The sequence below is a fragment of the Bactrocera dorsalis genome, unplaced genomic scaffold (genome assembly GCF_023373825.1).
Source record: "Bactrocera dorsalis isolate Fly_Bdor unplaced genomic scaffold, ASM2337382v1 BdCtg142, whole genome shotgun sequence".
NCBI lineage: Eukaryota > Metazoa > Arthropoda > Insecta > Diptera > Tephritidae > Bactrocera > Bactrocera dorsalis.
This window is the reverse complement of record NW_026038193.1, coordinates 21233-48998: the sequence shown is the minus strand read 5'-3', so window position 1 is coordinate 48998 and position 27766 is coordinate 21233. Positions and strand designations below refer to the sequence as shown.

The window sequence follows — 27766 nt, the reverse complement described above, 5'->3', positions numbered from 1 at the left end:
ACTGTGCTCGTTGACAATAACGCGCCTATCCATACTGACACCATTGCCCGGCGATATGACGTCACTAACGTTGGCTGTCAAGATGCAGAGCTCCAAGCGCACGCTGCGCTCGCACGAGATACCCATAAACAGCAGTGGTTTTACACAAAGTGGCGCTTCCGGTGGGGCAGTAACCGGCTCGACTGCCCCCAACAGTGGTGGCGGCGGCGCTGCTGGCAACATTATACAACAGAGCAACTCCGGAGCAACGCTTGTCGGCGGCAGCAGTGGCAGCGCACAAATGGGTTCGGCCATAATTGGCACACCCGGAAATATTGGGAACACGGGCATTGGCATTGGCGGAAGTGGCAGCGGTGCGTCCATGACGATGGGCGGTTTCGCCGCTGTCGGAGGCGGTGCTACGACGATGCCACTGGCAGAGACTGAACTAGATCTACACTTCAGCCTGCAGTATCCGCACTTTATTAAGCGCGACGGCAATAGGTGGGTACCCGGAATTGTTATGCAACGTCTTAAGCGTAAGTGTATGCCTTTGAGTTCGTAGATTTGTTAAGATTTACTGCAAGCAGCTATGATATGAAGCCAGTTGGTGTTTAGTGAAGCAATTTTACAGTATTTTGTTAATTTATAAGTAAATTGATATTATGCTTATTTATACTATGTTTTTATGTTAAAAACTTTGAACTTTTAAAAATTCTTTAATTAATCTTGCATTGCCTACAATTTGTTTGCGATGTGATCCACCAGTTAACACTCTTACTTTCATCATTTCTTTTCAATGCTTGCAATACAATTACTTCAACTCTGGCAAACTGAAACTGCCCTTGAATGTTACCATGCAACAAAACTCGTACACTAATACCACTACACTACTCTACTACCAACAACAATAACAATAACAATACCAATAACAATATTAATGCCGAAATTCGCTGTGATGAAAATAAATTTTTATATAATATTTGCCAATTAACACGAATGTATTACTGACTTATTAATGTGCCATAAAACACCGCCAACCAAACAATTACTAACGCCACATTGCTCATTCCGTTAATTGAAATTAATGAATATGAAAATGACATTCTCATTGGTGCTTTGCATGCGTGTGTAAAATGTTTATAATTCATGTGTCATTGTCGCCACCCACCAACTACAAATTTTTGTATTGAAATTATTAAAACCAACACAACAACAATAGCAATCGCATTGGCTACAATTTACCCTTTTCTCCCTTCTCACGCTCAAATGCACATAGACTGGTTATATTGTTGCAACGACGCAAGAAATACAAATCACGCACCATCTTGGGCTACAAAACCCTTGCCGAGGGGATTATACGCATGGATGCGGTGCTGCAAAAGTCCATGGACATGACGGTCGAACTGACGGCAAGTGGCAAGAACGGCCGACCGGGCACCACGGTGGCGTGTCTGCGCGCCGAACGCGTCTCCTCCATTCCAGTTGATCAAGACAATAAGAATAACAATAGTGTCCTACTAGCAGGTGAGTGGCCCCTCTAAACAACTAAAATAATTCAAATTTAACACTTTCAACATGCCCTGCAATCGTCTTTTGTATGTGGTCAGTTGAACATTCCTACTCTCTTCGTCATTTAGTTTGCCGAATGTGGTTTCAATATTTTTTAAGAACAATGTAAGTGCTTCTTTGAAACGTGCGTGTTCGGCTAATTTGAAGTGAAATCGACTTTAATAGCGACTGGTAGTGAAGTAAGGCAAACAAAAATGCCAATAGAAATATCACTTCTTGAGTCATAAAATTTAATTTAATTTTTTGTAATAATATTTTTTTTCTTAGTTACTAACTGAGTGCTTAGTTAGGGCAAGGTTTTAGACTGCACACTGAACTAAATTTTCTCTGTATATTTAATAAAACCAAAACATACTTATAAAGATTCAATTCTATTTAACTTTTTTATATCTTATGTATTTTCATATCTTGTATTACATATACATATTAGCATTAATATAGCTTTTTGATACTGTTCGAAAATAGGATGATCCAATTAAAGTAGAGTCTGCCAAAGTGAAGAGAAAAACACGAACAAGCCCACTACCAGTTAAATCAGAGGTTAATTACCCGAGAGCGGTACCAGAGATTTTTGTTCCGGTTTGAGGGATTGTCAGAAGTAAATAAACACAATTAAAACCAATGCTGGTCAATATGTTTGCCAATACCATTTTGTATTCTTTCATAGAGGAGGATGCTATGCATTGGTTCACTCATTTTTCAGTTCAAACCGATATTTCAAAGCAACTTTGCTAAGAGGGCTAGAATGTAGGTTCATTCTTACAGAGGATAGAATTTTTTCTTTTTTTTTAGCAATGGTTACTTCAGAATTGGTGCGTGCATGCTCAGGCTGCTGGGTAATATCGATCCCTGGCAAAAATGCATCAAATCTGGGTCGTTGAGATTATCATGCAAGGGGTTATGTAAACAAAGCTTCTGCTAATCTATCTCAAACTAAGTATGTGACTAAGATATTTATAAGCAAAGCTCCACAGCCTCAACTGTTACATTTTTATTATTTGCGCATGTCTTTCATTTATTATTAAATGGCAGACGTCACCCGAATGTCCCAAATAGCAATTCGAAATTGCCCCTTATCCGGACCGGAATGCCCATTATATTATATGATCTAGAGGGCGTATGTGCCTCGCTGCCGTATATGTACACACATTGTTATTACAGAATATTTCACACAACATTATTTAATAATCATTATGGCCCATTTAAGAGTTACTCAACTTGCTACTTGTTTTTATATTTAGTGGCACACATGCACACACACCCTCGTATCAGAGCGTTGGATAATTGAAATTGTGAAAGAAAATTACACATGCAGCATTCTATTTCCGTGCGCTGGGCGAGCATACACATATTTCAGTTGACCTAACACGCCATGCCGCATGTTGCACGAACCGACAGCGAAAAGTGATGTGTGAATTGGAAATTCCGTTGTATTGCGAGTGCTAAGGAATTTCAAAAGAACGGGAGAATCCGAAGAAAATTCGAAACGATGTGTGAAATCAGGCAGCTGTCGTGGTTCAGGCGCAACAACAACGATAGTAAGCATGCTTCATTCATTTATTGAAATCGTCATTGATTGAAGGCAGTCTATTTTCGGCAAACTATTTGCATAATTTAATAGCAATTTTCCCAACTTTTATTGAATGGCTCTTTGTGATCTTTACTCGCCCAAAATGGTTAAAATGCAACAACACACCGGCGAGGAAGCAACACACAATCAAGGCGTAAAGTGTAACAATTGTGTGTTGCTATTGCAATGTGCACAGTTCCCGTTTGCTGCCTCAAACCGTTCGGAAAAGTTTTCGAATGCGGCTCTCCTTTATTTGGCTGCAATGCCACCTCAGATCCACCCTTGACTCCCCGCCGTTTTTCAAATTATTGAAATGTTGCCGAAATATTTCATTCACCAGCCTCAACTTCTTGGATTCCACCCGCAACTTTTGCATAAATAGTTTTTCAGGTTGCGTTTTCTCTCAGTATTCTCTGTGCGGTTTTACCAACTTTGTTGTCATTCGCCTGTTGCATGCCACATGCAGTTACAATTTGTTGCTTATTTCGTGTTGTTGGTTTCTGCTGTTCCTTCTACTGAGTGCGGTTCACTGTGGTGGCTTCCAATTACAATTGCTTTGCCATCAAATTTTCATCTAACAGTGCGCTCAAAAAATTACGTTTTCGTTTTCCAATGTGCAGGAGTGGTAATTGGGAAAATGTTGTAATTGTAGAAATTAAATTTATTTGTTATAGCTGACATTTATTCAGGACTTTCTGCAATCTCCCGCATTGTCTTTTCTAGCCCGACATCTTTGTTGGCAACTTGCAAGTAAATTTTCCGAATATTCAACAAGGGAGGAACTCCCGTTATGTTGGAGTAGCAGAATAAATCTTTTGTTAACGTTAATTTTTTTCGACATTTCCTTTTCTTTTCCTTAAAGCGCATAAAATCTTTATTGGAATGGAGTCTGTTGACTTTGATCGAAAATCTAAAGTATTAATATATAATAGCTTTCATGTTTCCATTGAGGACGAAAGTCTGCTCTATGTTTTGTCTTCTTGCAGTATCCAATCATAGCTTTTTTGCCGTAAAGCATATCAGCTGATTTAGTAGTTTTGTTCACCTTACGGTTGTCTGTATCACCTAAAACTAAACGACCAACAAAATTACAACAATTAAAAAGTAGTAAAATATGTCTAACTAAATACGCCAAAGGCATTAAATTTTATCTCCGGGATGGTATGAGAGGGTATTAATGGGGCCGGAGGCAAAGTTGGACAATGGTGGTGGCGCTGCCCACTTTTAGGTGAAAGCACATGTCTCGGGACCCGACGGATCAATTTCTAATAAATTTAGTATGTGACATTCTTCTCATATTGCTATGTCACAGTGCGAAAAGTAACCACAGGCACGCCTACTTCCCACATAACACAATTTTAAATTCCATCTGATACTCTCCTTTCGAGTATGCAAATCAACAAGTATTTAATGGGATAAAATTTTGAACGAAAAAATTGTTCGAATATTTGGTACAGTGCCTACAGTTGACTTTTTACGGAAAATATTGGGCAAAGTGTCAGATTTATAATTGAAATAAAAAGAGAATCCTTTCCCAATATTAGTATGTCTGACAGTCTGTTTTACATATAAAGGTGCATCTTTGTGCTTAGAATGTATGAAATCAGGTGAAAACTCGCTATCTAACAAGCCATATGTACCTGAAGGTCTTCTATGTTTCCAGTTTCTTCATTTTGGTCAATCTCCACCTCTTGACAAATGTACAACTCGTTTACACAGCTTCTTTCGGTAGAAAATGTCAGGATCCAAGGGACCGTTTAAAGAAGTTTTAAGATAGCGGGTGACGCCCATATCTAGAAAACACATACGACTAAAGAATTTTCCACGCACTACTTATTCGTTGCCTAGTTTTTCACAAGTTTCCTATAGTATAATCAGGTTCATTGATTTTCCTTCGGTCCTGTCTATGTAGGTTTGAAATGTTATGTGTTTTTTCGCATTGGAACGTGATATACGTAATCGCGTAATTCCATACATACATATATACTCATATAGAGGGTTGCTAGGGTTTTTATTTCGCTTCCACTCTTTCTTCTCCTCGGTTCGGCCAGTCATCAAATCTTGACTGAAAATATAAATAGAAAAGAGCTGTGAGTGTTATGTACGCGTGTAATTTTGGCTGGCTGCCAGCGCGCACTCGTCGCGGTGCAGCCTGAGGGTCAATGCGGCAAACAATGTGTTAAACTTTACTTACCTAACACGAGTATGTTTACCGCACGACTACACTTACGCCTATGTACGTTGTCTATGGAACTGTGGGGTATGCATAATAATCATCGCAGAGCCATTGCAAAGCCGGTGACGGGCTGCACTGTGCGAAACGAATTATTAATATTGCGGCGGTCCTTAACTCGCTTCATTTTATTCAATAACTTACTCAAATATTGGATTTGCGAATTCATTATCTCTTTAAATTTGAGTTCTATTTGTTTGAATCATAGTTGACTGTATTTTATTATATTCTTCTCGAGGTGACCGCGTTATCTCTTTACATTTTCACTGTCAGTTTTCTTGGTTGTAGCTGTGTTAACAACCAGTCCTTTCTTCTTTTCGCTATATGGCGCCAATTCGAGATCCCAAGTGCAGTCAAGTCCTTCTTCAGCTGATTTCTCTAACTGAGTGGAGGTCTCCCTGTTCCTCTGTTTTCATCGGCGAGTACAGAATCGAATACTTTCAAAGCTGGAGTGCTCTCACTCTTATAGAAGATTGTACTTTCTTTATTTAGCTCTGCAGCTCGCATTATTTTCTTCGGCAATATATTGAGCTTCCACAGCCGTATTAGCTTTGCGGGGATACCAAGTTCAGATATAGTGGCATAGAGGCAGCTCTCATAACAGCATTAAATAAGTTTCCTGCCAAAAGCAATAGATGTGGAAATGGATAAAAAATGAAAAAAAATATTTCAAATTCCTTGCTGTGTACTACGGGCATGTATAACCATCGTATTTTCGAACGACAAATATCCCTTAAGTTTAAAATTGGAACCGGCTTCAAGATCATCAAGCATGCTTAATGAGCCCATCTATTGATAAATATATAAATTTTTTTATACATCGTATTTTCCTCATTTTGTCATACTTAATTTTTTGTAGTTTATTTAGGTGGTAAGTACAAAAGCATTTGTCCTTGTTCGAGATTTACCTACTGAACTTACACTCACAAACATAAGATGCTGCATTCTTTCCCCAGATCTCTCATCCACTGCTCTCTAGTCAACAACCGAAAGTACTCTGATGTGAGTGTGCTCGTCTCTTCGTCCTTCGCTGCTCGGGTTGGCATTTGCATGAATGAACGTCTACCCGCATGTTGTTTGTGGCAGTGAAATGGGTCTTTTGTTCTCAATGGGGGCTAGTGGCTGAAAAGCTGGGTGCTGGGTGCTGGGTGCTGGATTTCATGACGCTTAGCTGCGCTCGCCTTCAAGTGTTTAATGACAAAATGCGTAAATTGTGTCAAGCTGCGGTGTCGTTGAGTTGTGGTTATGAATGGCATTGGTGAGATGAGCAGCCTGCCCCACCGCCAGGTGCTGAGTGTCATGATAGTGCTGGGAATGGTGGTTAACGGTTGGCTTCCTGCAGTTGTGCTTGATTTTTTAATGCTTTCATTGTTATCTTCCATTTTTGTCTTTTGGTTTTATTTGATTCTTTTTGTCGCGTTTTTTGTGTGGCAAACTCTTGGGTTGTGTGTCTTTATGCCTTGGATTGTATTAGTTTTGTTGGGGTTTCTTATATTGCCGCTGGTAAAATGGTTCTTTTCGTCGCTTTGCCCATATTTTCCGCACCACATTCAATGTTTTTTTACTTTCCTGCCTCGTTTGGTGGGGCTAGTATGACTTGGCCCGCATCACCTGGAAATTAAGTACGGGCAATTGTATGCTATTCTTGTCGACTGATGTACGTTGATATGTTCACTTTATTCTTAACGTGAATTCTCTCAATTTGTTGGCAACACTTCTGCGAATTTCACAACCCCGCGGCTTAAATTGTGTGACAGCCAAGGATGTGAAGGTGTCAAATGACAGTGCTAATTAATTATAATTTATTATGAGTGTTGTTGTTTGACGTGTTTGTGTCGCTTTTACTTCGGTGAGTCAGCAAACTGCCTAAAAACGACAATTTGAAAGATGTCGACAAATATCACGAAGTGAGTTGACGAACTGCATGAAAGTATGGTTTTACAAAAAAGCAATTATGCAACTATTCTTCCTTAAACTTCTTATTAACATTGTGTGCCTACCTTCAAGAGCTCGATGAGAGTAGCCCGAAAGTGCTTGTGCATAAACCATTTGATATGATTAGCATTTTGTACTAGATGTATGCAATCTTTAAAAATGAATCAGGCGTAGAAATGGAAGATAGCAAAAAGTAAAGCAAAAAAATTTTGTTTGGACGCTCCGCATTCTCTTTGTCACTCAAGCACTCTAACACTTATGAATTTCATGCCGCTAAGGGGACTGTGAGTAAATAACAACACATCTTCTGAGAAAATCGTATGACTCACGTTATCTTATAAATTTTTACGGCTCGTGAAACTGCAAACATTTGAGTTAGACATATGGTAAGTTGTGGTATTTACGGCGATAATAGCACCTTTTATTTTTCTATACCCTCTACCTTGCATTGCAAAGCTTTCGATCAATTGCTTCACTCAGTCACTAAAATTATTTGTCTCGAGTTAGGACCGACTGGATCTGCCCACATGAGTCAATACAGAGTACATCACACCGAGTCTTCTGCCTGTTTGCCGTAAATTCACCTGATTGTCTTTGGTGCTCTGCAGATATCATGTTTGATAAGTAGTATTTCTTTTCAGACCTATAAAAAGACCTATCGAAGTAAGTTTCCACCTGTTAATTCTTTTGAATATTTGTTCATATTCTATTCTTTACTTCTTCGTGCCACACATGAATCTCTACTTTTCCAGCGCTGTTGTTGTTAGCCGTCATTTTGTTACTATTTTATTCTATTAGACTACTTGAAGCTATTTTCGTAATCGAAGGACAGTTAAATGTGAGTGAGTAGAGTTGCATGAGTGGGTTGTGTGTCCTTTCGCTTTTCTTATTCCTGTCCATAAAAAGACACTAATAACTTGCGTGAGAAGACCATAAATTTGATATTGAAAACTGTATTTATAGCTTCAGTGCGTATTAAATATATGTACCTATGTAGGTACCGTTTGCTACAAATGCGAGTCTTCTCTCGTTTAGAACCAAGTTCCAATATTCCGTTAATAGATTTTTGGGTTAAATCAGGGGCATACCCTACTTATTCTACTATTATTTATTCTTTAAAGAACCGATAAAGTTCCTTAAGTAATATCTAAGCGGCTTAGGATTTTGTTAAATTTCATTGTAAATATGCACAGTGTTCTGTCATAAAAGTATTACTTAATCCATTGAAATCATCAAAATATGTATTTACGGGTTTCAATGACCAAATCACGGACATGTGCTCCCACCACTGCCTTGTTAAAGCACCTCACGTACACAATTATTTGCGCAGATGCTCGGTTTACCTCTTATTCTCCCTATTTATCGCTCATTGTCCTCATCTGTGGGTTTTGACAATATCATATCAGCAAATAGAGTGTGCACAGCCTTTCTCCAAGCTGTCATATTTCCAGACAGGCACACATGTGCATTTATTGGTTAAATATTGCTAAGCTTTGCCACATGCCAACGGCAATCTCTAGCTCGACGGCGTCGTGACCGGCCGGCGAAATGGGCTCTCGGCCACGATAGAAGAAGAGAAAGTAAAAATAAAGCCGAATAGTAAACGAAAAACGAAAACAAGAAAATGCCTTGTAAAAGATAATCAAATCAATGAGTCAATTTGAGTTCAAGTAAAGATAACGGAATGAAATGTAGCAACATTCCGTGTTGTATGACTCCGCAGCTGCCAAGCCAACGCTGGTTAACGTGAGGCGCTCGGGGTGTAGAGTTGTGCAACAGATTGTGTAAGAATATACCGGGAATGTAGCCAATTTCTGCAATTATGAGTATATCGCTTTAGTCGACCATGTCTTTTACATTACTCACTTTATTAAATCTCCATTCCTCATTCGCTTTCTAATATAATCGTGCTAATTTCGCCTCCTTTTGTAGACACCCCATTAACTTGAGGAGGATCGAATAGTGCACCATACCACAAAGCCTACAAATTGTTTGTATCATTAATTTTGCACGATGAATTTTATTGATGGAAAAATTGACCCTTTCAAGGGACGTAAAAAAATTGTAAATGCAGACAAGTTTCGCTGGTACAAAAACAAAAATATGTAATTTGTTACGCGTGCGGTTTGTTCTATTTTTGATATCAATGTGTAGTAAACAAAAATATTAATACAATTGCGGCATTCTGCTCACGACAGCAATTGAGCATGTTGAACACAGTGTAACACCACAAGTTGTGTTGCTGAGCAGCAAAACTACGTGAGTGCCGAGAAATACTCCACATTCTCGTTCTGCTGTGAGTTCGTAGAAAAATAATCGTGTGCCGGCCTCCGCCCTTGCCGCGCCTAAAGAGCTGTCAACAAGTGCTCAGTGACTTCACGCACATACCTGACCGTGTATTGGCGCTTAATAGCGCCCGCCCAACAACCTATGCCACCCAAATTTTGACAGATAAGAAGCCGCGGTGCACGGGATTTCATGGCGCATTAATTATTGCTGTCGACGTGTCCAGAGGGGTGCAAATTCTAAGTAATATTTGCTTGTCTCTTCTGGTTCTTTCATGAAGGGTGTACTCGTGCGTGTAACTTTTCAAATACCGTATCGGAAAGCATTGGTATAGTAAATATTGTCAATGTTGTTTCGGCATTTGATAGTTGTCGGAAGCAGAATTCAAACCCATTAAAAGTTGCAAAAGATGCTTTGAATGTTGAAGAATTGGTATTGGTTTTTGGTATCATGGCAAAAAATTTTATTGGTTTTGCTATCAGCAACAAACCTGATAGATTTGAAAGATTCAACTCTAATTTATTTCCATTTTCCATTAAAACACTTTGAACAAAACTCAAGGAGAACCCGACACATTCCAAGAGGGTTCACAATATGTGTTAAATTAGATTTGATCGAAGCTAAATAACACTTATGACATCACTTATGGATATCAAATCAGTCCTGAGTAAACCAAATATTAGGTTGTCAAAAAAGTCTAGCGGTATTTTGGCTAGTTGGCGCTGAAAGCGCGTAGTTCTAGTTTTATTCGTCGCATCGGGTCATACCTTTTTGGAAAGCTCATTTCATCCGCTAACACGTGTTTTGTTGATTGTCGTTTCTTTTAAGTCGTTCGTGCAATGGAGCAAAATAAAGAGAAAATACGGCATATTTTACAGTACTACTACGATAAAGGCAAAAATGCATCTCAAGCCGCCAATAAAATTTGTGCAGTTTATGGACCCGATACAGTTTCCATTTCCACCGCACAACGATGGTTTCAACGTTTTCGTTCTGGTGTAGAGGTGGTCGAAGATGCGCCACGCTCCGGAAGGCCTGTCGTCGAAAATTGCGATAAAATAGTTGAATTGGTCGAAAGAGACCGGCATAGTATCAGCCGTGGCATCGGTCAAGAGCTGGGCATGAGTCATCAAAAATCCATTTCAATTTCAATAAAAAAAAATTCAATAAAAATACCGCAAGACTTTTTTGGCAACCGAATATACATATACATATACCGTTTGAAAATCACACGCACTGTGTAAAGTTAGATAGATTTATCAGCAAAGATATGTAAATCTGACTTTGCAATATCCTTGAAATTATTTGAGGACTTTTAATGGTTTGCTCGTTTACAAGCCTAAGTTGATATGCGTTAAGTTTACAACCCCGTTAGTCACGACTTTAGAGGTACACTTACACCAGAAGTCTGATAAACTCAAATTATACCCTCATAGTACTAGTAGTGTTTGTAAGCAGTACATTTCCTATCGGGTGTTAAGGGCACATACACCCGTTCATTTATCCACATACAATTTGTAAATGTCTGATGCATTCAAAGGCGATAAAAATACGACTAATATCCATTTTTTTGTTTTTGAGCACTCGTATTGCACGCCTCGTATGGGCGATTACTCACTCGCTGAACTTTTACACGCTCTAAGTCGCATTGGCTAGAAATGCTTGAGTGCGAGAGTTAGCCCGGCCGAATGAATGACTGATTGTTGATTGCTCGCGCGGCCCAGTGCTAGCGAACAGTAGGAATTCGACTACACAACAGATACCTCGTTGGCGCGGCACAAGCGATTCGTGTACCAGTAAACGCTAAAGCAAGGCAGTGAACGCGTTCGCGTACGCGCGTATTTTGACGAAAACCTTGACAACAGTCGCGCAGTTTTTGTAGCGCATTGCGGTGTGTTGCCGGCCAAAAAGTGAAATGGGTTAAAATACGAACAGAAAACAATTTTAACCTGAGTGATCAAACAATAAATAATATGCGCATTTAATTGTGATATCGTTAGATTTTGTCGTGCCTTATCGTCTTGTAGGCACTCAAAGTGCGCGAGTACCCACTTACGAGTAATCTAACCAAATACAATATACATATTTTAATAAAAAAAAAAACAATTTTACCAAAGGTGCCGCGTGTGTAGCTATTTAAAAATCGCTAAGATCTCGAATCTTAAAGTCAAGTGATGCAAACCGTCTTATCAGCTCCGCAAATTATTTAGAAAGAGTGTAATCTGGGCGTGTCGCAACAGTTATAGTTCCTTATTATCTGTGCCGTTTCGTTGTCATACAATGCCGAATCTACGCGTCCAAAATAATAACAACAATAATGACAATAGCAACACAAACAATGTTCAAGCCACAAACAAAAGACGAACGTTGCGAAAGTTTATGAACTTAGCTCATAACCTTAAGAATAGCAATAATAACAATCATAGCCAGAATGCCATTCCGAATCCCAATACACAAATTACCACAAATAATCCACATGTACATAACCATAATTATCGTGCAGATCGCGTTGCTGAATATTCGGACGAGGACGAAGAAGGAGAATTCAGTTCTGGTGAGTTCAACGATGACGCCGCCGAGCTGGGTATCCCCGGTTACGATCCCAAACGGGACTACAATCCGAGCAAGCATGACATGCGCAAGTACCGCAAATTGCAACGCTCCGAGGTGGAAGACGTCGCTCTTGGCACCAACCCAGTGGATAGTGACAGTGAATTCGAGATGAAGGACAAGAGCTCGTCACGGGCGAAGATCAGCCGGGTAAGTACATTAGCGAAATGTATAAAAAGCCGCACAAACATACATGCTGTATACTCGCAAATTAGCCGCGATTTTTGGGAAAAACACATAGCCGAGTGTTGTTTATGCATTTTTCTTGAAGATTGTGGCAAAGAATATTTTTGGGGAAAACAAGTTGAGGAAATGCGAATGAAAAATGACTAAGTGTTTGAACAGTTTCGAAATATATATTAAGCATTGCAACAGAAAACTCGGACATCCTCTGGATTACGAATACGACCGTTGCTTTCTTTGTTAATAACAAGAAAAAACGTTAACTTCGGCTGCACCGAAGCTAATATACCCTTCACAGGTGCATTTCTTTTAGTAACAATGTGTTCAGTTTGTATGGAAGCTATGTGCTATAGTAACCGATCTAAACAATTTCTTCGGATATTACATTATTATCTTAGAAAATAACCTGTGCCAACTTTTGTGAAGATACATTGTCAAATGTGAAAGTTTTTCATACAAGAACTTGATTCCGATCGTTCAGTTTGTATGGCAGCTATATGTTATAGTGGTCCGATATCGACAGTTCCGACAAATGAGCAGCTTCTTAAAGAGAAAATGACGTTTGCAACGATAGAACGATAGAACGATATCTTAAAAACTGAGGGACTAGTTCGTATATATACAGACAGACCGGCATGGCTAAATCGACTCAGCTCAACGTACTGATTTATATACATACATACATACATATATATACTTTTAGGGTCTCCGACGCTTCTTTCTGGGGGTTACAAATTTCGTGGCAAACTTAATATACCCTGTTTAGGGTATAAAAAGCTTGATTAAATTGCCTAAATTGTCATTAACAAATGATGTACAAAATAATTCATGTAGGGTCGTTGCCTGTTGTTGGGACCTCAATCGAATTTATTATTTTCCGTTAGCTCTTGCGGTATAAACATATACACATACGTATGTTTGTATATGTGTACATCATTTCTTTGGTTTAGATTATTTTGTGTCTTTGCCTGCGCTAAATAATTAACCATTTATTTTAAAAATAGAATATTATTCATATTATATGGTATTAGGTATACTATACATTTTTTTATTCTCAGCAAGGGTTGGTTCGGTCTTTCTTTATATGTTGACTTTAGAGCGAAAGCATATCTTAATTTATTTTATATTTTTAAGAGAATCAGAGGTACATAAAGTTGTGTTTCAACAGCAATTATTATTCAAGACAATGCACTAAAATCTGAAAAAATGTTAAGATCGGACCACAACAAAGTACATACATGTAGCTGCCATACAAACGAACCGATGCCTTGTGATCACCAAAAGTTTGATTAGTTAACATATAGCTCACATCTTGCTTTGCCACGACCCAATTTAAGAGTAATCAATGAAAATCGCAGTCTCTTTTTCGCCAGGTCACCACCAAATTTAGTGTTTTTTTATTATATGTATTTCATTGCAATGCACTTCATTATGATATAATCAATATAAAATAAATATTGTTTGTTTTAAGGCGTTTGGGAGTGTAAAATAGAGTCTTTATGAAAATAATAAAAACAATTATTTAGGTAGGTGTCGGGAACACGGGAGGAAAAAATTTAAATACAGGTAATATAAGAGATAGCGAGCGTGAGAGTTATTAACGTAACTGTATTTCCAGCGAAACTGTGAATAATAATTACAAAAAATAGAATTATCTGACTTAGTACGATAAGTCACGATTTGTGAAATTCGTAAGCTTTGCTTTAGTAATATTTTTTAGAGGCATAATTGCAATTTTTGAAAATAACGTGGTTTAGAATAATTTTTGTTTTGTCAGTACTATCGTGACTGATGACACCATGGCAATTTCAAATTTTCTCACTTCAACCAAAATTTGGTTTAAGTGGTGTATGTAAAACTAACTCAGTTCGCGAAGCATTTCTTTAACTTCTATAAATGCGGGAAGAAAACGCTTGGACTTCTTTGGTGTGTTTGAGGTGGCAGCGGGCCAGTATCATTATTCAACGAGTTTGTAAAATAACGGTCACAAATCTCTGTGATAAAACTTTTAATTTCATTGTTTCAAAACTTAATTTTTTATATCCACTTAAATCCAAAATAGAATTAATTACATTGAAATTATTGCCGCCGAGTTCATTAGAGCCAATGCAATTAATTATTTAATACAAAAATGGGTGCATATGAACTGTGGTTCCATGGTAATACACGGCGACAAACAGCGCCTGAAAGTGTTTTCCCCAACATCAAACAGGAAAAAACACACGCGTTCAGACTAAACACGCATTTCAACACTGATACCATTAATTTCCGTGACGTGGAACAACAAAGGCAACGACGCACGAGGAGTACACCTTAGTGGCCCCGTGTGTGTGTGCGAGCCGTAGGAAACATCAAAAATAAACGCTTGCACCATTTTGATGCCTTCTGATCCGACAACAAACACTTCATCGTAATCTACGAAAATAAATGATTAGGAATTTAAGTAAATATATTTATTTCGAAAGTCTTAGGTGGGCTCATACTCATTAACTTTCCTGCTCGGCATTTTTTGTTATTAAAATAAAGTTATGAGTAACAGATGGAGTACAAAAGCTGCTTATCGAATGCATTTCGGGTGCTAAGAGAACGAAACATGGCACCGATTTGGGATTTATGTCGAAGATATTAAAAAAAATGTAGGAATAAACAGCGCCAACATTTCCGCTCTGCGCTCTACTAAGCAAACTCACACACGCACAATTCATTGTTTATCGGCTTGCCCCCAAATTCAAAATTATTTACAAACACACGCACATACTGTACAAGAGTTCGTATATTGTGTTTTTTTTTTGGTTTCCGCATCCTTAATCTACACAAAAACAAATTAATAAAGTTTCCTCCTGTTTGCACGAATTTATCCCCCGAAAATATCTCTCCCTGATAAGGCTTAACTTTTTAGCTTGTGTTTCTTTGCTGGTTTGTTTGCCAAATAGATCACGCTGCCGCTTATCCTTTGGGCGAGTTTATTTTGTGTTTTAGGAACTTGTTTTAATACGCTTTTCTTTGTTGACGCAGCGACTCGGCAATGCCTACTGGTACGGGTGGTCTGCCTTCATTGGAGGCGAATTGCAAATGCAAATTAGGTTCAACACTTTGTGTAAGTAACTTTGTTTTTGTTGGAATCCTATTAATGAAGGTTGGAATGAAGCTAAATTGTGAAAAATTTTGAATTTTCGTTTAAGGTTGGGAGTGCTGGCGGTAATTGGAAGCTGCCCAAATACACTTGTTGTTTTCTAGAGTTTATCTCAAGTTTTTTTCTATGCTGTTGTATCTACGACACTGCTTTTGGTATTGAAGGAGGTGCTAAGAGCGCCCAGCAAAGAAGCAAGCCACCGTAAAGTATATTATAACTGATTTGATTTGAGCTGCATTGTGAGTAAATGTTAATTTTTGTGGCCCCCTGCTGTATGCAGCGCCACTGCTCAAATTCATTGGAGCGCCTCTTTGCCGTCGGCTGCAGAAAGTGTGAAAACTGATTTAATTTAATTTTAATACGTCTCTAGGGCCATATCTATTTATGTATGTGTACATAATTATGCATAGGCACACAAATACATATACATACTTACTACACTAACTCTGTTTTGCAAGTAAATTGCCTGCGAACGTGCGTGAGACGCCAAAACGCCAACATAACTTATGGGAATGTGCATAAGTACACATACATGCATGTATGTATGTGTATGTTGTATGAGTTCATGCAAATGTAGACATGTGTTGTATTATTAAATACACAAGCTTAGTTAAGTAAACAAAAACGACGCTAAAAAGCTTGGTTACCGTCGTAATTTACAGGTTACCATTTCAATCAGCAATATACACTTGCTTTTATGTATGTGTGTATGTCAGTGTCTCATCTCCGCAGTGTTAAGTGCCAATTGTTGCAAGCAATTTATATAATTAACTGTTTCAGCCCCTCAAAGGTTTTGTGCGTTGTTTTTCACCGTCATGTTCGCGGGGCCTTTCGTGTCACGTTGACACGTTAATTAAGTTTTGATACTTAATATTTCAAATACTCACATTTCGGTTGGTTTGTGATTCTCTTTCACTTCACGTCGCCGCGCTGACGCCTGTCGTCCTATTATTAGAAATGGTTATTTACCATAGTGTATTTAGTACATGAACCTTTCATTGGAAAGGGTTTCACATTTTTTGTTGACGAACCCATATTTCTGGTCAGTTAAGCACACAAATACCTGTGGGGGATCTCTGTACTTTTTCTTTGAATTCCATTCGCTCACACACACACACACACAAACTTATTTATTTAACCTAGAATAGCAGAAATCTAATTAAATGCACATTTTCGCATTATTGCGGTTTCTTTTGCGGCGGCTTTTTGCCTTGGCCGTGATATTTCGGTGCGGATTTATAATAACGCATGGATTAAAATATCAGTTTCTGGCTTTTGGTGTCTTTTGTTGACTAGAAGCTAAATTGGGCATTGATAAATCGGTAATTCATGCGAAGGTGGTGGTGATTGTTGCCTATTAATAGTACCTTCTTCATTGTTCTTTGTGTATTTTTTCGGGAAAAATAATACGGTAACCCATCAAAATTTTTACCGAAGACGGAATAGCTGGCAGATATTTTTGGAGACACTACAGTATTCAAATTTGTAATGCCAATACGCTGGGTAGGTCGTGTTGTCCGAATGGACGAAAACACTCCAGGTCTGAAAGTATTCGACGCAGTACTCGCCGGGGGAAGCAAAGGAAGAGGAAGACCTCCATTCCGTTGGAAAGACCAGATGGAAAGGGACCTACGCTTGGAATATCCAATTGGCGCCACGTAGCGAAAAGAAGAAACGACTGGCGCGCCGTTGTTAACTCGGCTATAATCGCGTAAGCGGTGTCTATGCCAATTAAGAAGAAGAGTCTATTTTTTTAAATATAATATGCAATTCTATTCATATTCTGAAATCTAAAAAGATAAAGATATCGAACATTTATCTGCGAATCTCTTTCTGAAGAAGAATTACACAAAGGGACAGATAAATTAATTATTCTGAAAAGTTTTGAAGTGAAGTTGTGAAAAGACCTTTTCTATTGCTATTAAACTAATTGGCTGTGAGGAATAGTTTATAATTGCATACTTATATAATTGGGTACCTGCACTCAAACATAAAGACATACAATTTTCGAAAATTGCTTGGAAATCAACTCAAGGCTCCTGAATTATTTATTTGAAAAGCACTTCGGTGCACCTCGGATCATCAAACAATTAAGGAGCAGTAAATTGTTTCAAACAATTACGTAATGGTAAGACAACCTGTTTACGTCAATCGAAAGGGACGTTTGTATGCATAGACCTCAGTTAATACCGTTAGGGTCGCTGTTCTAGAGTCTTCTTGTTTTAGATTTGTTTATGTGACGCTTTAGGAATTGGTCGCTGGAGGGTCTACTATGGATGGCACTTCAATTATTGATTAAATTTCACATATTTTATTGGCAATGGAAAGCAGAAGAGTTATTTTCACTTCGTTTTCAATTTGTTTCTCCTTTGCAGACAATTTCATTACAACAACGTAATTTCAAGCAGAAAATTGTCGCTTTGCTGAAACGTTTCAAAGCCTCCGAGGAGTTGGAGGGTGAGGTGAGCCGTGGCACCGCAGCTCTTCGTGGCGAACGCGATTTGGATGCACTCTTCCAGGAGCTCGAATCGCTGTCATGCTGCGAGGGCGACGATTCTGGTCCCGACATGGACAGCCTGTCTATTGGGTCGACACCAAAACCTTCGCTGCGCCCATTCTTCACCAATTCGCGGATAATGCTGCACGACAATAGCGCCGGTGGTGGTAAGTTGTTAAATACTGGAATGTGAATTGCAATCAACTAATTCGTTATGGTAAATGGATGAACTATTGTATCTAATTGAGGATGTGTATTTCTTTGATATAGGATCATATACATATATACATATATACAAATTTAGTTCGAAACTTCTTATTTAAAATATGTATACTCAGATTTTATATTATTTGAAGTAATTCTGAAGTAATTTTAATTTGTACTTAGATGCTTTAGTTCACCTTCATTATTCATTTTTGGTAGGTCTGATTTTGCAATTTTGCTTTGAAGTCGGCGTTAGATAGGTTTACGGCTTTCATTATCATAGAAACGCTCATATACAAAGCTCTAAAAATGAAAAATATTTAAATAAACTAATATCTCTGTAATATCTATCTACCTATACATTTCATACATAACAGTTTTTAGTTTGTAAACATTAATCAGACCATTTTTCACTCGACCACAATTGTTCCATTAAGCATATCAAGTGTCTATGGAAATTGTCAAAAGTCATTAATTTTGTTTTAATTACTTAAGAAGGCTTGACTGTCTCCCCGCAGACTCACTTGTTTGCTTGCAAGTCTTTCTACACATATTATACATATGTATGTATGTACATCAACTAAGCCCTTGGCTAAGCATCAGCTCGCCGCAGGGGTCCGACAGACGTTGTTGAATGTCTAATATGTAGTATAAACCCTGACAAAATCTCTTCAAGATTAAATGTTTTGCTCAGTTTTCATTAAGAAATGTGAAAATTTACTAATTTTTAAAGAGCACTTAGCAATTGACACAAGAAAAATACATCCTCCAAAAATATTAAAATCTTCGTTTTACACATGTCGGGAAATTTGTCAGTATTATTCCCTTATTATAAGCCTTGACCTAATTGAAATACCACAACAATAAAGAAAATACAAAGGAGACAATCATTCACTTCCTACTCATGCCGGTCACCACCGATCAATCTTTCGATAGCCTTCTTATTTTTCTCCTAATGCAAAGCTGTTGAATTTATAAATAAGTTAAACGAAAAGTGGACCATGCTGCTTGGTTCAACTGTAAACGACTTAGTTTGGGCGACAACTTTATTCCGCTCACCACTACAGCAACAAAATGTCGCCAAGTGACCTCTACCCGGTCAGGGTTGATTGCTGTTGCTACTGGCGGGCAAGTGCCGTACAAGGGCATGGAAATGATGAAGGTTGCTCTGGCGCAAGATGAAGGACCAAACAGCTTCGTCCTTATTCCAATGCCCGACAAATGGCAGAATTGAACAAGGATGAAATTAGCAAGGCCGGATGGCACAACATGTGCAAATGTATGAAGCGGCACACGTACGAAGCGCAAAGCGAATTCGGTTTTCTAACACAGAACTAATAGTAAAAGTAAAAATAGGAAGAAGAAGAGTGCCATTTGTGCATTTTGCAGAGAAACTCAATATTGTTTCGTCTTTACAACTTTTCACATACAAAATTTCAATTATTTTTTTAAATCAAATCAAAATTCGATTTTTTTCACCAATTTCCTTCAAAAATAGAAATATTTACTAGTATACTATAAGGCAATTGAAGTCGAGTTAATTGGGCTAAAAAAACCATTGTTGGTTGTGGAGCCTTCTCAGCAGTATATTTCTAATAATTTCTAACTTTCTCGTTAATTTTATCTAACGCGCCGACAAATTAGTGTTTAAGTGGGCAGCTGTACTGTAAACCGTCACCTAAGATATAAAACAACGCCCTGAGAAAGAATTCGAAAATGAGTTTTTTGTGACTTATGATTCACTACATCATATTACACATACAAATATATATATAAAAATAACCAAAACTCGATTTCATATTGGTTTTTCCGTTTTCTTTAACTTTTTGAAAAGTCACGATATGTGGTTTTTCATTTTAGGTGACGAAGTAAAATAGTTTAACAGAATTATATTTCCGTTTTATGAGAATGTAGTACATTTCATTCATATTCCTTTATTTAAATTTAATTTTTTCGCATCTTTTCATTATTCTGACTTGTTGCATTTTGCTAATTAGAGACTAATGTGTCTAACGGTAATTCTGTACATATACATACAAATATTTTGATTAGAGTGCAGTAATAGTAACGACTTCTAACTTCTATGATGTATGTTAGTAAGATAAAATAAATTACATAATTTAACATTAATTAATTAATTTTTGTTTTAGCATTTGAGCTATAAACTACTAGCGTAACAGTAATGTGAATCGAAAAGTACAATAGCGATTAGTTAGTATCGTGGTATCGTGGTTTGCAGCATCCTATCACATATTCATCATTTTGCATTAATACTAGTATAAACTCATACACACATCCGTACATTTATTATCCAGCTAACTTCGATGAGCATTACTTCTTAAGTATTCATAATTTATAATTATACATTGAAACATACAGTATGTATAGTACATTGATATTTGGCGTAATTGACAATGATTATTAATTGACTTAATTACTTATGTATTTGTTTCGATCGAATGAAATTGCATGGCTTGAACGATTTCTTTTGCAGGCAACTTTGAACGCAGATCATCGGATAAAAGCGACCAATTGACCAATTCGTCATTCAATTATGATAATACTAGACAAAAATGCATTCATTTAACAAACAATAACAATAATTCGGCAACAACACCAGGTCTGTGTAAATTCTCTCTACCAAAAACCATAAACAACTAAAACATTAATCAACATAATACAAAAATTAAATACAAATTACAAAAATTAATTAATTCTTTAATTACTCTGTATCTATCCACTTGATTTCTTTTGCAATATAAACTATTTAATTTCTTAAAGTACTCCCCATCCACAGCTCGCCTTTCACGCCTTCCTTTTAACTCTCTTCTTTATGCTTCCTTTTTCGTTTGCTAATATAAAGATAAAGAGAAGACGTCTTTTTAGTTGCTTTACTTCTTTTTGATTACGACTAAAAAATTGGTTTCCCATTTGTTATTTTATCCTTTGAGTTCTTAAATTTTGGTTTTATTTTATTTTTGCAAGTGTACACTCAACATAAGAAACACAGCCCTTTACACCTAATGAATATGCGTTCATCCCACCTATTTACTTTCGAAATTATTAATCCACACGAAATTAAATGAATGTTCGCCCTTTGTTAGAATCCTATCACTTTTATCTGTTGAATTCTGTTTCATTTGCTACGTACGAGTAATTTGGCGCGTAAATGCTGGTGATGGACTGCGAGCGACAAAATTTTTGGCGAAATGTGCCATAAGTCAAAATTAGTTAACGAGTTAGTGAGTTCGTGAAAAACATTTAGCATTTCAATAAGTTTCCCTAGAAAGGAGATCTGCATGTGTGCAGAAAATACGAAACTTGGAATCAGGAGTCAAAAATATACATATGTACAGATTTGGAGCTTCTACTGACGGCTCGTCGAAGGCTTGAGAAATTACAAAATCCATGGCTTATTGGCTCGTCATTTTCCAGTGAAGTTTAGAAAATTCAAATCATATTTTTTGTCGCTCTCCATTATCAGCAATCTAATTCTTGATCAGATTTATTGTATTCATAATAAGTAATTGTATAATTGTACTATATAAATTTATTACTTTCCTTGTGAGTAGAACTTAGTGCTTGCTGTCATGTTACTAATTCCTATATTTAAAAGTAAATTCGTTTATTGTCGTACTTATTAACTGTTATTTATGAGTAAGTCTTACAGTTTTCCTTAAATAATTATTTAATATGAGGATATAGATCAGGGATTAGATATGGGAACAGTAACCCAAAAAATACTTTTAAGTCCTCTTTTTATTTCAGTTAAAAATAAAGGGTCCTATTTTATGAGTTCTCATTTCCAATAGGAACTGACAGCTGGGTATTTTTGTTAAATACGGATAATTCCATGTGCAGGAATACATACAAAATTGAAAAATATTATGTAATACGAGTACTAATTTGCTTTTCAATCATTTATCTGTTATCCAAAAATTCGTAATTCGTCTTTTTACCAATACGATTTGAAGGGCTTCGGCTACAACTACAATAAAAGGTAGAATCTTTATAGTTCATATTATGAAGGAGGATAAATACATCAAACTACATTCAGCAGTCGGCAAAGACCAGCTTCTGTTACGGTTGCCTAGCGTCTAGTATCGCCCTAGTCGTCATTCATGAGAGAATGTAATATTAAAAAAAAGAAATATTTATGTAATTTCATTATAATACCCAAGAATGCATAAATTTTTGCAGGCTTTTTAACATTAGACATTTTATTTTTCGCAAAATGGGCCAATGTACTCCCGGTCTTGTCAAAAATCATATTTTATAGAGTCGAAGTTTCAGTAGTTCCTTGAAATAAATTCCTGACGTTAAAAACGAGTTATTTAAATTATTATTTTATAGTCTAGTTAGCATGTTATCGCCTAGAAGAATTTATACTGCAAATATTTTCTCTCCCATTTCGTAATTTTGTGCGCAAAAACTGTAAAAACGAAAAGTTAAAATTAAGTTATAAATATGTAACCCGTTTTAAATATTAATCACACTAGAATAAATACGTAAGTGGGCACTACCCTTATTTGGATGCCTCGTTATGTTTTAGAGGTTCGTGTTACATCCTTATTCTCTTAAATTCTTTTTTCCCTAGTCATTAAATGCCAAACAATGTAAACACATTTCCCTGTATTTTAAATACTATGTATGCCTTAATTTTATTATCCTCAGATCGTCCGACCGACTACCGGAACGACAGCTCTGGCAATGAGGGCAACGCTTTCAATACCGATGGCCAGAACTCCGACCCACAGAACAGTCCGCCACGTAGCGACAAGGACTACATGCGTTTGCAGTTATTGCAACAACAACAACAGCAGTTGACTCCAGTGAGCGGTGGCGGTAACAGCGGCAGTGCTTTCACTTTCAGCGAGAAACGTTCGCGCCTGTTCCGGACATCGAGCAACACACCAAGTGGCGCTGGCAGCGGCAGTGGCGGCGGTGGTGCTATTGGCATGGCCATGGGTAAGAAAAAGCAGACGCTTAGCTTAACAGCTGAGCCGCGTTCAGTATTAGAGACATGTCTGTCGCCGACAAATGTCGAACCGCGAAAACTGTTGCTCGATCAATTGAGCCGAATATTCGCCAGTGAGGACACAAATCTTCCCGATGTGGTCACAATAATCAGCCCCCCTGAGGCGCTAAGTGGCAGTGCACTAATACCCAAACTGACAACGCTGTTGGCAAACTCCTTCAAGCCAGCTTTTGTACCGCAAAATACGGCGGAAGTGAAGGCGGTGCTGCAAGCGCTAATGGGCAAAATACAAAAATAGTAAGTCGCAAGGTAGTGTGCTTTCGATTTAGGTTTTAATTTTGTCCGCTTTTACTTTTAGTTGCAACTCGAATGCGAAGCCACCGAATACGGTGAAAATATTGCTGTTGGGTGGCGATTGGTTACAGGGCGCAGCTTTGCGGCATTACGTCGAGCTGATGGGTGTGCGTCCACCGGATTGGCTGAATCATTTGCGGTTCTACATTGTGCCGATCGGCAGCGGCAGCACAATAGCGCGTTATCTCAGCCAGGTGGATTTGACATATGGTGCCATGTTTGGTTCGGACAATTGGTATCAATTGTGCGAGCGCGTAGCGGCGACTGCGGCGGCGGTCAGTGCTGTAACGACGGTGAATGCCTCGGCGTTGTCAACGACGCTTGGCGACTCGGTCACGGCGAATAAATCCGATATTGTGGAGATGGTGCAACGCATACAGCGTTATCTACACGCCGCCGGACCATGCACTCAGATTCCCATTGGTGAGGCAATGGTCAATTACAAGGACGAGGATTCACGTCAAATATTCGTGCCATTCGTTAGTGTGAGTATCAGCAAACTTATATATACGAATATATTGTTAATTGACAAACTGTTCACAGGATGTGCGCATTGGTTACTTGGAGGGTCCGCAAGTCTCACTCGATCTCGAAGAGAACGCCACGCAAGCTGGCGGCAATACTGGCGCGCAACAGTCGCTGCATATGTCCAGCGCCATACCCATTGGCAACAGTAATGCCACGAATTTAACTGGCGCCGGCGGCGCCGCTGGAGGCAACAACGCACCATCAGGTTCGCCACCACAGAGCGGCAGGATCTCACCCCCTCAGCAAACGCCACCAACGTCGGCGAACGCGCTACGTGATCGTGGGGGCGATTCGATTAACACACCCACAGCGCAGTCGAACGCCGCTTCCGAGTCGGTGGAGCTGCAAGTGGATTATTGGCCCATTATCCGACCGGGAGATTATACGCCAAAGGAAAAGAGTATCACGCGCGGCGGCGACCAGGGTGGCAAGAGTAGCATTAAGAGCACATTTAGGAATCTGCAGGTTTGGCGGCTACCTCAGAACGCCCAATTAGGCGAAATGTCCCATGGAATGACAGTGAATTTCGCGACCAAAGAAAAGAAACAAAAACAAAGTAAGTGACCTGGTGATGCGCTCTCTTTTGCTGTTACTAATTTCGTTGCATTTCTAGTTATGCGTCTAGGCAAGAAAAAGGAAAAAGACCGTGATCTCGAAAAGGAGCAGTGCGTCGAAGGTGTGGCGCGTTTGATTTGCTCCCCCAAACCGTCGCACCCAGTACCGTTAAGAGGTGAGTAATGACATTAAATAGCTGTATATGACAAAAAATATTAAAATTTTCGAATTCGATTTTTATTTGTGATGCTTTGTTTTAATTACTCATTACTTTGTAAATTCTTTGAGGTCTAGTGTTTGCTTGTATAAATAGTCAAATGAATGAATGAATAATGAATTTACAATTTTGTATTTGCAGTTTTCATTGACGGCACAGAATGGACTGGTGTGAAATTCTTCCAGTTGTCTTCGCAATGGCAAACACACGTAAAGAATTTTCCAATTGCTCTCATTGGTTGTACGCCAATGTCTTGTTCTGAGATATCCTAGTCATTTTAAAAACAATATTTAAACCGATAAAATCTAAAAACAAAATATTTAATAATCAATGTAACAATTCTACTTATATAATAGCAGATAAATATGCATATAAACATGTAATATCTACGTTGGTTATCATATTGTACGTAGTATCACTGCTACTTAGTTCAATAACTTAAAAATATTGTATTATATATGTTTGGAAATAGACTTACACACACACACACATCCAACACACATCCACATTCAAAAGGCCTTCGCAATTGCGTTCAAAGTCTCTATTGTGCAGAGCCCTGTGCTTTCGGGACAAAATATAATTTTTCAAAAAGACAGTTATGAAAATAGAAGGCAAGCCCCTATCCTTTCTTTAATTAAGTCCAATAACTTATACGACAATTTGTGGCATTAATATGGTTGCCTCAACCCTTTTGTTTGTCCACACTGCTATACATATAAAGATACACATGCATATATATTTTTTATTTTTAATCCGAGTAAACGCGTTAAGAAACATATACATATATACATTTATTTTTTTATTGTGTTTTAATGCCAATTTGAGTTTTGAGCTGATTGTAAAAATAAACAGAAGAATATTTAATATTAAATGCGCTTACTTATATAACTCGTATGTACCGATGTACAATTTAAAGGAAACTAAGTGAATTGCGAAACTAAACCATGCTTGCTAACCGTAGAAGTAGTTCGACATAACATATACATACATACATACATATATACAAATAGAACAATGGTAGCTACGCCGACAATGTGTTAAATGCAATATGAAACTTGAATATCGAGGTACAAGTATGGCATACAATTTATAGCTTCCTACTACCACCAGCCATATTGTAATACTAAATAATACTAAATGTTAAACACAAATACAGAACATATACAATTTATCAGAATTATCGAAGTACAGTTTAAACTCATAAGTGAAACGTAAATTAACATTAAAATGCCACCGTGTTCAGTGCGCTGCGGTGACTGAACTCCAACGAATTTCCATCAAGAAAACACCTGTATCCGAATATTCCTTATTAAATATTAGATATTAAATAAACAAAATACAAATCGAACATGTTATGAAACGAGATAGCATAAAGTACATAACCGTTGAAAATTCTACATAGAACGTCGAACTTTTTGAACTCATATAGTGTGTTATGCTAAAGAAAATTATGAAAGAACTCAAAAAACCATTCAGAAGTTGTTTAAGCTCCAGTTATGTTACTCATTTTATATAAATTAGTTCTTTTTTCTTAAAATTGAATTTTACACTTATTTATTCGGCAACATCCACAATTGAGTCGAGTTGCGTTTAGAAACTGGCACGAGTAATTATTCAATGCTTAGAAATCTAAAATTAATTTTCATGCCTTTTAAAGGAAGATATCATTTCCCTTTGTTTGTAAAAATATCAACACACATCACAAACTAACATCCCACATCTGTTAACTGCGACTAATATAAGCGTTCTTCCTTAAAAATAGCCCAGACAGCTAAAATACATTTTTTTCTATTTTTTCGAATTTATTTTTATACATTTTTTGTAACTGTTTAATATCGTCATATTTTATAAAGAGACTGCAGAAACTAAACTCACTCGTTAATTTAGTTTTTTAATCAATTTGAGTTTACCGTTTGCAAAAACAAAAGTAAAAGTATCACACGCCACACTCGAAGTTTAAATAACTCGATTGACTGGCTGTAGATTAAGGAACACCAGTAACGAATTGGCATGCATGAATGTGGATTCCTTAATTGAAATAACTCTTATAAATTGTAAAGAAACTCTAATTGTTGTGATCTAAAGTAAAAAAAAATTATAATATAAGAACATCAATATTTGTAGAGATGTCTATGTAGTTATCTCAAGTGCGATATGTAATATAAGTATATTTAGTGAAATGTTTATCCATAGCATTATTTGTTCCAAATACTGAAAACAGTACTGCTGGTGCGCATCGTAATTTGTTTGTTGTGCTCCAAATTATGCGTTTGGACCTTGAACTTGTGGTTGGAAATTTATTAGGTATTTAATTAATCTGTCTTCATATACGAAATTTTTAAATTACTATATATACTCGTACATATGTACTCCATGCAAGTACGTATGCTCATATATGGCAGTTGCTCTCGTTCCATAAGTTCTGTGAATGTTTATTAGAGTGCATACATAAAACTTTGCATATATATTTAAAAATTATAATTATAAAATATATACATACTATACTATATATACCTAATATAAACATATACATTTACCTTAAACAGTAAAACATTAATATCACTTATTTAAAACATTAAACATTTAAATTAGAAGAGACGAAATCGTAAGCGTTTCGTCAGTGAGAAAGAAAGGTGCGAGCAAGAAATATGCAATATATGAGAAAGTGATGATTTACAGAGTGAAAAGAGAAATTCAAATAAAACAACATAAAAGTTAGTCTATAAGCATTTTTAATATATTAATGAAATAATGAATAAACAAAAGATAAGACTTGAAGTAATACATACAAATATAATTTCAATGTGTTCAGTGCTTAATTTTGATTTCGCCTAAATACAATACATTTAATTTTGAATTTGTTTTTGTTTGTTTGGGTTTGTATGAAATCGCGCATTCATCAAATTGTGCAACGCCAGCGTGTGGGGCAGGT

The 27766-nt window shown here is 37.4% G+C and overlaps 1 protein-coding gene across 1 annotated transcript; it reads left to right on the top strand.

Annotated features, from left to right (window-relative positions):
- On the top strand, positions 1-27691 carry LOC105232498 (phosphofurin acidic cluster sorting protein 2; the record flags this gene model as incomplete). Its single annotated transcript, XM_049461834.1, is given in 10 exon segments — positions 1-483; positions 1202-1506; positions 12079-12335; positions 17877-18165; positions 20697-20822; positions 22877-23477; positions 23539-24019; positions 24078-24618; positions 24676-24792; positions 24976-27691. Coding segments are annotated over 10 exon segments (3331 nt in total), but the record flags the coding sequence as incomplete, so codon positions are not given.
- Between the last annotated feature and the right edge of the window lie 75 nt (positions 27692-27766).